The following is a 12,743-nucleotide window of genomic DNA, read 5'->3' as shown; positions in this document are numbered from 1 at the left end:
GGACAACTTTTACTTCACTACATTCCTAAAGAAAATAATGTACTTTTTACTCCATACATTTTCCATGACACGCCAAAGTACTCGTTACATTTTGAATGCTTAGCAGGACAGGAAAATGGTCGAATTCACACACTTATCAAGAGAACATCCGTTGTCATCTCTACTGCCTCTGATCTGGTGGACTGACTAAACACAAATGCTTTGTTTGTAAATTATGTCTGAGTGTCCAAGTGTGCCCCTGGTAATATGTAAATTAAATAAACATTGTGCTGTCTGGTTTGCTTAATATAAGAAATTTGAAATCATTTATACTTTGTTTTACTTTTGATACTAAAGTATATTTAAAACCAAATATTTTTAGACTTTTACTCAAGTAGTATTTTACTAGGTGGCTGTCACTTTTACTGGAGTCATTATCTATATGGTATCTTAACTTTTACTGAAGTATGACAATTAGGTACTTTTTCCACCACTGCTTTATTAACAGTGCCAAGAGCTATGTACAAAATAAAACTGATTCATAAAAAACTAGACATTTCTTTTCCACATTCACAAATAATCACAAATCTGTTTTCAACATTTACACAGCACCAGCTAACGTTACATAGCTAACTGAAAATCAATCATTCCATAACAGTTCATTAGCACAACAGATGTAAAAGGACTGATGAAGCTGAATATTTGAATGCCTTTTGTGTGTAGCGATGTGTACTTGTGATGTTTAAGTAAATGTATATGTAAAGGCAAGGAAAATACTGAATCCTGTGTGTGTGTTGATCTTCTGAACATTTGGCCATTGTACTGTAAGTTGTTTGGTGATGTGGCCTCTTCCCTCCACAGTACCTCAGTATGGGAGGCGAACAGTTTCACTGAATCAAAAGTGGTGCTGTTTCAAGAGTGGTATAGGTACAGTCGGCAGCACCTGATTCTGGAAAACAAAGGTCTGAATCCTGTTGAAAACCCAGAGGAAGATAAGCAACACACTGACGTACTGGATCCAGGCAAATTTGATCATCTCCCAGAACCCAGGCCGATAGGTGGAGGCTCAGTCAAGGAAATACTGTGGGTGTGTTTGCCAAGCCCCCCTTTCCCTTACTTTCTATACGTAAACGGTTAATCTGATTCTGCCAATTTAATACTTTAAAAATATATATACTATCCTTTCTTTAATTACTTTAACTATTATTATCATTACTGTTATTGTTGCCATCATTGTCTGTTTCATGTTTCTTTAGCAGCAGTGGCCTTGCCATTCATGGTAATAAAGAATCTAAATCATCATCATATTTGTCTTCCCTGCACTTGTAAACATTCAATATAACATTGATACCAGTGCAAGAAATCATATAGACAAAGAGACCATAAGGAAAGTAAACATGGATGTCTGGCCTTTGTGAACTCACCAAAGCATGTGCATTGTCAAACTGGTTAGGCTGCATCTAACACAAACAGAGAGAAAGATATATTTTCATAAGACTTTTCAACACACACACAGACACACAATAAAGGATATCTGATAACCTCCACTGGGTAGCGGACTTCAGCATTTATCTGGAAGGGAGTACCAGCAGCTCGACCCACAGTCCATACTGGACTTGGACAGGACAGAAACGTTGTCACTGTGTGAGAAAGAGGAAGTGTGAGAGTGAGAAATAACAGGCAAACACATAAGTGGGCTAATTATGTGTAATCAGACAACTCAACAGTGATCAACTTATAGAAACATGGCAAGTGAGAATTCCCACTTACAGTTTCTATCCTGATAGGATCCAATGACGTTGGCAAGATCATATGCGCTTGCAAACGGACTTGCTCCATCAATTACTGATACCTAGATTATAACAGAGGACAATATAAGTCAAGAAGCACACAAAATATAAGTTAAGTACACAAAGCAGTATTTAAACATTGATTACGGGTTGTATCACTGCCTGGTATGGCAACTGCTCGGCCTCCGACCGCAAGGCACTACAGAAGGTAGTGCGTATGGCCCAGTACATCATTGGGGCCAAGCTTCCTGCCATCCAGGACCTCTATACCAGGCGGTGTCAGAGGAAGGCCCTAGTCATAGACTGTACTCTCTAATACCGCACGGCAAGTGGTATAGGAGCGCCAAGTCAAGGTCCAAAAGGCTTCTTAATGAACAGCTTCTATCCCCAAGCTATAGGACTCCTGAACAGCTAATCAAAGGGCTACCCAGACCCCTTTTTATGCTGCTGCCACTGTTTATTATCTATGCATAGTCACTTTAACTCTACCAAAAAGGTGCATATTACCTCGACTAACCGGTGCCCCAGCACATTGACTCTGTACCGGTACCCCCTGTATATAGCCTCGCTATTGTTATTTTACTGTTGCCGTTTAATTATTTGTTACTTTTATTTTCAATTTTTTACTTCTCTTTTTTACTTAACACTAATTTTTCTTAAAACTTCTTAAAGCATTGTTGGTTAAGAGCTTGTAAGTAAGCATTTCACTGTAACCTGTTGTATTCAGCGCATGTGACAAATACAATTTGATTTGATTAAGACTCCCGGACATAAGGTTTGTCACTGTCATGATATATTCAGGTGCACTGAAGTATGACACCAATATTTGACTTTTGGGAGTAAATGCTTGTAGTGTCAATATTGTAGCAGTATTGCAGCGCCACAATATTACAATGATGGAGCTTTGTTTAAGTGTATACTTTGTTATACAAACTGTTGGGGTGTATGTGTGTAAAGGATGTCACGCCACTTCCACCTGATTCGCCTGATACTGATGAACCCTGAAGCGCCTTTCCCAGTCGCACCATCATATATCTAGCTATTTGGCAGCACAAGTGGAGAAACTTCAGACTGCAGACTGAGCTTCACAGATCCCCATCTGCTACATGTGCTCATTGAAGTCCCAGCAGGAGTAGGTCAAAGTTGCCCCTACCACTAATACAGCGTCAGGTAACCTAATGGTTAATATAAAGATTGAGGGTAATTTTATTCTAAACCTGTGGTTAAGGGCCATGTCTACAATGAACAATACGTTGTGTTGTGTGTCTGTGTGTGTGAGAGAGAGATACAGAGAGAATGTGCCCTCACATTGTATACAGTGTGTAGACCACGGTGTGGAAGTGGGGTTCTCTGCTGGAGCCGCAGATCTCCACTGATGAAGAGCTGAGAGCCAGGAACTGAAGAGGAATGCTGCACAAAGGCCAGTGTCTGCATCACCACAGTTGACATTCTCTGCAAAGAGAGAAGAGAGACAGATGGAAGTGAAATACAAAAAGAGACTGTAGTAGTGAGAGGAACTGTATGGATGTAGTGAATGCATTGGACATTGTGTCGGACTGAATGAGGGGGGCGGGGGGGCGACGACATACAAACAGCTGGTAGGAGAAGGTGAGTAGTAGCTGGATGCTGTACACTTGTTCATCAGACCGAAGGGGAAGGTCAAGTTGGAATTTCAAACGGTCCAACTTCCCATCCTGATTCTGGTCTTCCTCTCGCACCTGCATTCACAACATTCCCAGAGATCAGTGAGTGATCTTTATGTGTCACTTAAGAAGCACCATCTTAATAGTACTATTCATACTTACCGAGATAGAAGGAATTCTGAGGTTAGTCCCTTGCATGTTATTAAAATTGGGAAAGGTGCTCCACGCAACATAGTCACCACTAGTGCTTGTTGCTGCAATTATCAGAACCTGGTACTGGAACCGAACAACAGGTTGCTCTTCATATGTACTCCTCTTTACCCAGAACCCTAAATAGAGCATAGGAATACCAGAATATTGTATCAAATCTAAGTGTCTACAACAACGAGAACATTTAGCTAAGGTTAACAATAGAGGATTTGCAACATACATTGATTTCAATTAGATAGCGATGATAGTGTCGGGAAGGTTATCTTGCTGGAGTTCTATCACCTTGAGAAAGGTGCTAGCGTTTAACTGAATTAATTCCATAACAAGCTATATCAAGATCATCGAGTTCAACTCGAGCTAGCTACCTAAGTAAAACATTTTGCAATTAACTGACGTTACCTTGGCTCCTGTAAGCAACCAGGAGGGGTGGGATGTAGGTGAGACACAAGACAATACCAAGAAACAACGTGGCTTTGGTGCAAACGCTTGTTTTGTATCTAATTGAAGCAGGGTGAGAATAGACTTCATAAAAAGCCATGACGAATAGTTTTTAGCAAGGGGTGTTGGCTAGAGTTAGTAGTAGCTACAAGGCTAATGTGGGTATTTTGCAAGAGAGGTCGTGGCGTTCCAACAGAAATCTAGGGCTTGTAACCAGCTAGTAGCTAAATCCAAAAGCACAAGTCAGCTCTAGAAAAACAGTTGGCAGTATCACGTTTAGGAGGTCCTTCCAGGAAAGTGTTATTGACTTCGAATCGAATTCTCCAAAAAGTCGCGCCACTTTGTCTTGCTAGCTTAAAACTACTTCCCGTTGTTTAGCGTTCAGAGGTTACCATGGCTGCAGCCGCTGATTTCCTGGCAACAAATCCTGATTGTACCAAAGACTTTTTACAACTAAATCAAGATAGACCACGGGCTGACATTTCCAATGTGAACACATTGGAGCGAGTCATAGTGGGCAGAGGCACTAGGTGGGCAGAGCCAAGCATGAGCAAGCGAGATCCTATTGGTGCGTTCTAGGTTACGTCTGCATATTTCCGTTAGGGAATGCCTACTCTGTGAAGTGTGCGTATGCAATAACTCAATTCGCCTTTGCGCTCCTAAACAACGCAATTTAAAAAAACTTTTGCAAAGGGTCTGCAAAGGGTCCACAAAACTTAATCCACTCTATTCATAACACATTCTAGTTTGGGGAACATAAAACTGTATTGAAATCAAATGTTTAATCGATGAGAAAACGTGCAGAATATCGTCCAAAATCCATCTAGGTCCATCTTCTCCCAACGACGGACAGTGGGCTTCCTCCCACTACCATATTTGGTAGTGAGTGGAAACGCAAAACGGATGAAATATCTGTCTCATTGTTCTATCTGTGGTTTTACAGTTGACAATCCCCCCTCCCCGGCCCCCCTACAAAATAGAAATGGTACAACCAAACAGTGACATCACCGTCACCTCCTTGTGCTAGACAGGCGTTCGAAGGGTTGCTGCTACATTGTTTACATTTTAGTTGTTACATTGTATCGTTTTACATAAAATCGACAATAACCTGCCTGTTTGAAGGTTTGAATTTCAACATCACGTCATAGCGCGAGGATTCTGCAAAAATGAAATGGATGTTTAAAGAGGATCATTCCCTCGGTAATGGGATTTTAATTATGTCACATGTAATTGCCTGTGTAATCTCCTGTACAGATTTAGTTATCGGTTTTGAAGTGCCAAACTGATGATGGGATGAGCAGAATAGATTGCATGTGCCGTACGTTGGGCCACAAACACACACATAAGGCTTGGAGCTTGAACAAAAGGCTAATATGGTGCATGTGTTCACGTACTGGCCTACAGGTTATTCATAAAATAATGTATTTTATAAACACCATCATAACTTTTACTCGAATCACAAGTAGGCCAAGTTACCTTCCCTGAACCTTACTGGTTCCCTCAGTAATGCATATTATGCATGTATATTAAGGTAATTAAGTATAGGGAACATAATAGCACACTATTTAAAAATATATATATAAACAGCATTTATTAATGCAGGTTATTACATTGAGAATATATATTTTTTAAAGAGACAAAATTGAGAGAGAGAACTGTCCCAACATATAAGCAGTTATAAACTACCAGTTATATGACTAAAAACGCACATTTGTCCCCTATTCTAAATGTGTTTTCATGTACTTTACACCATTTTCTTATTTTAATCTTATCACTTGATATAGGATCTACTCAATTATGTCTAAGTATAGGGCTTATATCTAGGCTAATGAAACTGACAGCATTGAACCTCAATGGAATCCTCACACTTATACTGTTTTCACACTATTGTGTCAAATCCGGTCCAAACTGTTCTGTTCTGGCTTTGATATTTTCTTTTCACATAGTCCTTTTCAGCTTGGCATCTGTGGTGGGTGTGTAAACAGCCCAGTACTGCTCAGCTTGGCTGTACTTGGCTCACCTCAGTAGTTTGAAAAGGGTTCTAGTGGCATGCATGACACGGCATGGCTGCCAGAAACCAGCTATATAATGGCAAAGGTTGAGCTCTAGTCTAGTAAATCTACCATTAACTCATATAGCTATCTAGATCATTACTATGTCTGAAACATTAGTTGCAAGTTGACAGACATATGTGTTGAGATACATGTATGTACAGAGCATTCGGAAAATGTTCAGACCCCTTCCCTCTTTCCACATTTTGTTACGTTACAGCCTTATTCTAAAATGTATTAAATAAATAAAAATCCTCATCAATCTACACACAATACCCCACAATGACAAAGCGAAAACAGGTTTTTAGACATTTTGGAATGTATAAAAAAAACAAAACAGAAATACCTTATTTACATAAGTATTCAGACCCTTTGCCAAGAGACTCAAAATTGAGCTCCGATGCATCCTATTTCCATTCATCATCCTTGAGATGTTTCCACAACTTCATTGGAGTCCACCTGTGGTAAATTCAATTGATTGGACATGATTGGAAAGGCACACACCTGTCTATATAAGGTCCCACAGTTAACAGTGCATGTCAGAGCAAAAACCAAGCCATGCGGTCAAAGGAATTGTCCGTAGAGCTCCGAGACAGGATTGTGTCGAGGCACAGATCTGGGGAAGGGTACCAAAAACATTTCTGCAGCATTGAAGGTCCCCAAGAACACAGTGGCCTCCATTATTCTAAAATGGAAGAAGTTTGGAACCACCAAGACTCTTCCTAGAGCTGGCCACCCGTCCAAACTGAGCAATCGTAGAAGGGCCTTGGTCAGGGAGGTGACCAAGAACCCGATGGTCACTCTGACAGAGCTCCAAAATCCTCTGTGGAGATGGGAGAACCTTCCAAAATGACAACCATCTCTGCAGCACTCCACCAATCAGGCCTTTATAGTAGAGTGGCCAGACAGGAAGCCAGTCCTTAGTAAAAGGCACATGACAGCCCGCTTGAAGTTTTCCAAAAGGCACCCAAAGGACTCTCAGACCATGAGAAACAAGATTCTCTAGTCTGATTAAACCAAGATTAAACTCTTTGACCTGAATGCCAACTGTAACATCTGGAGGAAACCTGGCACCATCCCTACGGTGAAGTATGGTGGTGGCAGCATCATGCTGTGGGGATATTTTTCAGCCGCACGGACTGGGAGACTAGTCAGGATTGATGGAAAGATGAATGGTGCAAAGTACAGAGAGATCCTTGATGGAAACCTTCTCCAGAGCCCTCAGGACCTAAGAATGGGGCGAAGACAAGACAACACAGGAGTGGCTCCGGGACAAATAGCTGTTCAGCGACGCTCCCCATCTAACCTGACAGCTTGAGAGGATCTGCAGATAAGAAACTCCCCAAATACAAGTGTGCCAAGCTTGTAGCGTCATACCCAAGAAGACTTGAGGCTGTAATCGCTGCCAAAGGTGCTTCAACAAAGTACTGAGTAAAGGGTCTGTATATTTATGTAAATGTGATATTTCAGTTTTACATTTTTTATAAATTTGTAAACATTTCTAAAAAACTGTTTTTGCTTTGTCATTATGGGGTATTGTGTGTAGATTGATGAGGGGAAAAAACAATTTAATACATTTTAGATTAAGGTTGTAACGTAACAAAATGTGGAAAAAGTTAAGGCATCTGAATACTTTCCAAATGCACTGTATTGGCATTGCACATTGCTTCCACATGGAATGCTTTGAACAAGTGTGTTCCCTCACATCGTCAGTAGAACATCTCCCAAATGACTCTATTACTACCTACTATTACTGTTTACTGTGCTGTCTCAGTCTTCTGTTTATCTGCTGTCTTAAGTGAATGGAGGTAAATGTATGAGCTGTGGAAAGGAATTTCCTTTTAGGAGGACAATAAATCTATCTAATCTAATGTAATTAGCTATATCATGCCACTACCTATGCCTGTGCATCTAATCCTACTTTTTTCTTCTCTTTCTCAGAACACCGATGTGTGGAGTCTGCCAAAATACGCAACAAATATCCTGACAGGGTACCGGTGAGTGAGTGAAAGGGATCGACCTTGAGGTTAGAGTGTTTTCCTGTGTTAGTGTCTATGCACCCTCAGCGGGTCTTAAACAACCGGATGCATCCGGTTTTCAGCGGAAATGGAAAGCTAAAGCTAGTCTGTGACGCAACTTCTACTTTTCGTGCGCCGGTACTTGGGCAACTAGTACGTTTTTTTAAAATCTCCCCTTTGGCCTGGATGTGTCAATGTGTAGTTCATACATGCATAATCTATAAGCAGAATTACTGTTTTACCTCAATTAGCCACGAAATACCTAGTTTGAAGGCTGTGCATCGCCATTTACCCTACATTTACCTCCACAGGCCAGCCACCTAGCAATTAGAGTTTCAGCCAATGAGGTTCAACCCCTCACCAATTAAGTGACAGATAGGAAGTAGAGCAAGAGAGAGAGAGAGAGAGAGCAATGACGTGGTGCACATATCTGCACATTTTTGGGACCACTTTTGGCTCATGGGCGCTACTTTCAAAACTACTGGCTAAAAAGTATACAAATGTTCTGGAGATTATCTTTAACAAGGTGACACTCCATCTTAACTCCTCATCCACATATACTGGATTGGTTGAACAGCGCAGAAGAGAACATCAGACCGTTTTTTTTCTCGTCAAGACCTGAAAGAAAGAAATGCTGTATTTATTTTACGCCTTGTGCTGGGGAGAAAAAAAGGCCATTCTAAAATGTGCAGTTTTGTCACACAACAAAATGCCACAGATGTCTCAAATTTTGAAGGAGCGTGCAATTGCAATGCTGACTGCAGGAATGTCCACCAGAGATGTTGCCAGAGAATTTGATGTAATTCAGTAAAATCGTTGAAATTGTTACATGTTGCATTTATATTTATGTTCAGTATAGTTATAGTTGATCAATTATTATTATTTATTCATTGTTGTGTCATTTTTACCCACTTTATCTCCCCAATTTCATGATTACAATCTTGTCTCATCCCTGCAACTCCCCAACTGGCTTGGGAGAGGTGAAGGTTGAGTCATGCATCCTCTGAAACATGACCCGCCAAGCCGCACTTCTTAACCCGGAAGCCAGCGCCACCGATGTGTTGGAGGAAACACCGTTCAACTGACGACCAAAGTCAGCCTGCAGGCGCCCGGCCCGCCACAAGGAGTCAAATTCGTACGCTCCCTCAAAACTTGAGACATCTGTGGCATTGTGTTGTGTGACAAAACTGTACCTTTTATTGTCCCCAGCACAAGGTGTAAGGGTCATGCTGTTTAATCAGCTTCTTGATATACCACACCAGTCAGGTGGATGAATTATCTTGGCAAAGGAGAAATCCTTACTAACAGGGATGTAAATCAAATTTGTGCACAAAATTTGAGCGAAATAAGGTTTTTGTGCATATGGAAAATTTATGGGATATTTTATTTTAGCTCACGAAACATGGGACCAACACTTTACATGTTGCGTTTTATATTTTTGCTCAGTATAAATACTGCACTCTGCCCCACAAAACGTATTTGCTAGATTCATGATAGTGTTGTTAGAAGAAGCCAAGGAATGTGAACTTCAAAACATGATGTCGTTTTATTGGAAATTGTAGCTGTTGTTTGTTGGTAAGTAATTAATCTTCTAACTTCTGACTTGATTTACTGCAGCTAGAAAGAGATCCATTGATGGCTTCTAAAACAGCTTTATCTACAGATTGGTAGATGCTATTCCTAATCCATTTTCAGATTTTAAAAGCAGAGAAGTAGGGGAAGATTTCATACCATCTATGCTTTTGTCTGACTTGTTGGGGAAGTGGTCAAAAGGGCAGTTGTTTGCAAGGAAGTCTGTCGAAGATTGATGCTGGGGCTTTTGCTTCGCAAGCCCCACAACAATTAATTTGAAGAATTTATCTGCATGGTATGTTTTGTTGGCTAGCTAGCCAGACAGTTTTAGAGGAATTCTTCACCCCCCAAAAATTGAATTAACTGCCAATATGCCAACATTCCGTTTATGTCTGTTTACATATATTTTAGAGGCTGTTTATACAGAAAATGTGTATAAAACCCATATAAACTGTACTTATAAAATTATATGACAATATTGTAGGGCGACAATAATTATTTTACACAATTTCTTCTATTTCACATGCCTTACTTTTATTTTCCTGCACAAGTAAAATCAGGAAGTGCATAACTGACGCCTCTACTGCCATTCATTCCAAGTAGACTGGTCTGGATTTTTCCCTGACATTTTCACCCCCTTCTGTAACTTTTAGGGTTGATGACATAGCCCCTCTAGTAATTTAATAGGATTTCTACGGGCGCTTTCACATATCCCTTTTATGATCCGGATCCTGGAGCGTTTTATAACCTGATCCGCGTTATAAAGCATGAATGAAATGCAAACAAACCCTGACTGAAACGAATCCTGGACCTGCTTGAGTAGCGGGTCCAAGATCCAGGACCAGAGAGACCCTGTTCTACACCTGTTTCAATGTGTTATACGTCAATGTACAAAAATGTCATTATTGGAACGATGTACCTGGCTGAATAAATATTAAATAAATAAAATATTGAGCACACTGGATTGTCTAAAATCTCTGGAATGTTTATTTTTGGCTGTGCGTACGTCATAACACAAAAGGATGTTATACGTCATATCCCTGTTAGTGTGTGTGTGTGTGTGTGTGTGTGTGTGTGTGTGTGTGTGTGTGTGTGTGTGTGTGTGTGTGTGTGTGTGTGTGTGTGTGTGTGTGTGTGTGTGTGTGTGTGTGTGTGTGTGTGTGTGTGTGTGTGTGTTTAAATATGTTATTAATCTGCTTCTCAGGTGATAGTGGAGAAAGTGTCTGGCTCACAGATAGTGGACATCGACAAGAGAAAATACTTGGTCCCTTCTGACATCACAGTGGCCCAGTTCATGTGGATCATCAGGAAGCGCATCCAGCTGCCCTCGGAGAAAGCTATTTTTCTCTTTGTTGACAAAACTGTTCCCCAGTCCAGGTGAGATTAAATTGACTTAATTGGAGGAAGGGGTGGGGGCTGTGAGTAGTATTTCTCAAAACACTGGATGAGTCCTGAGTGCATTGTTTTTCACTCTGTCCCGATGATCTACCGTGTTATACAACCATCCACATTTTACTTTTTGTCTTCAAGAACTGTTGCATTCTTAGACCAGCCTAGGTTTAATCGCATGTGGTCGGTATGTGCATTTGTTTGTGTCCATCTCTGTAACTAAAGACAATAAACCTTCAGTTTCAGTCTCTGTTAAATCAATCTCCCTGTGAAAGAGAGTATAGCCACACCAATCTCCTTCGCTTACACCTAATCTTGGTTAATACAGAACTAAAATCTCACGTAATTTGATCAGACATCAGACATTATGTTACGTAGTCTGCCAACAAGAAATGACTTTCACGTAATCACACCTACAGATCTACCCCAATCACACTCTCTCTAGCTGGGTCTGATTGTGAGTACTATCTGTCAAAAACCTGTAAAATACATATACCTACCAATGCATTATGTGGGTGGACTATACACATGGTTATGGGGTTTGACTGATTAAACCTTGAAATTAGATTCTTAAAAACTCAGCTTCCTTGTTTATCTATAGACAATACCATTCTGATGAAAGATAACATTTTTGAACAGATCACGGGTGACTCGGATATCAGATGAGTTCCTGAATGTTTATTGTATGTGGGGAGTGTATAGGAGGAACCTTGATTTTCAGCTTATAGAATGGCAACGCGAGACTAATAGAGGAGTGAATGTATGTTCATGCATTTGTGTTCTGAGTTCGAAATTTGTCTGGTTGGAGGATGTATCTGTTTTAAATCTTTGTGTGTTCTGGAAAATGTATGTTCAAAATGTGACAAATGTCTTTCTCTATCCTGCAGTCTGACAATGGGACAGCTATATGAGAAAGAGAGAGATGAGGATGGCTTTCTGTACATGGCGTACAGTGGCGAAAACACATTTGGTTTCTAGGCCTTCACACAAAGTTGAGTTGACACAACCCTTGCATCCTACTTGACCCAATCATCCCATTATTTCTTGCAGACAAGCTTGATTGTACCGCTATCATAATAGAGAAAGATGTGTGGAAGAAGTGTGTTAGAAACCTCAACATTAATCATGCATTTGTATTACTAGTATCACTCATAGCATATTATATTGAAACTATAAATTGTACATTTGATTACTTTTAGGTAAAGAATGTTGTTGCATTATTATTAGCAGTTTAACATATTAATGTAATCTATGATATACAGTAATAACGGTTTTGTTTTAATTTATAAATGTTGTTTGATTTGTTTATTATCTTTAAAGATGATATATACCAATAATTTGAATATATGAAAGGTAAGGTAGCTTGATGACCAATAAAAACACATAAAATGGCTCTTATTCTCTGTACTCATTCAAAACAACAATTGAATTTTCTTAACAGAAAAATATTCACAGATGCATATATCATTCTGGACACATACAGGAACAAAGACTGTCACACATACTGTATATATTGACTCAGATCTCATGAACATATCTACCACTTTTCCTCATTCCACTTTACCACATTCCTCAAAGCTCTCCATAGACACATTAAACTAGAATTGTAATAATAATTATTAAGACAAAGCAACCAAAAGGGCTAGGAGGGGA

At 40.0% G+C, this 12,743-nt stretch overlaps 2 protein-coding genes across 2 annotated transcripts; one reads left to right on the top strand and one right to left on the bottom strand.

The window, feature by feature from the left end:
* Positions 1-458: 458 nt before the first annotated feature.
* tmem231 (transmembrane protein 231) lies at positions 459-4,465 on the bottom strand. Its single transcript, XM_039000555.1, has 7 exons — positions 4,022-4,465; positions 3,575-3,741; positions 3,359-3,487; positions 3,078-3,221; positions 1,750-1,831; positions 1,514-1,619; positions 459-1,037 (listed from the first exon to the last, which is right to left on the bottom strand). Exons 1-7 carry the CDS (start codon positions 4,158-4,160, stop codon positions 875-877), a joined length of 930 nt encoding a protein of 309 aa, XP_038856483.1. The 5' UTR covers positions 4,161-4,465; the 3' UTR covers positions 459-874.
* A 593-nt stretch (positions 4,466-5,058) lies between these two features.
* On the top strand, positions 5,059-12,483 carry gabarapl2 (GABA(A) receptor-associated protein like 2). The gene is made up of 4 exons (XM_039000554.1): positions 5,059-5,260; positions 8,053-8,108; positions 10,906-11,078; positions 11,978-12,483. Exons 1-4 carry the CDS (start codon positions 5,227-5,229, stop codon positions 12,066-12,068), a joined length of 354 nt encoding a protein of 117 aa, XP_038856482.1. The 5' UTR covers positions 5,059-5,226; the 3' UTR covers positions 12,069-12,483.
* Positions 12,484-12,743: the final 260 nt, after the last annotated feature.

This window comes from Salvelinus namaycush, chromosome 9 (assembly GCF_016432855.1).
Source record: "Salvelinus namaycush isolate Seneca chromosome 9, SaNama_1.0, whole genome shotgun sequence".
Lineage (NCBI taxonomy): Eukaryota > Metazoa > Chordata > Actinopteri > Salmoniformes > Salmonidae > Salvelinus > Salvelinus namaycush.
This window is presented reverse-complemented; position numbering and strand designations above follow the sequence as displayed.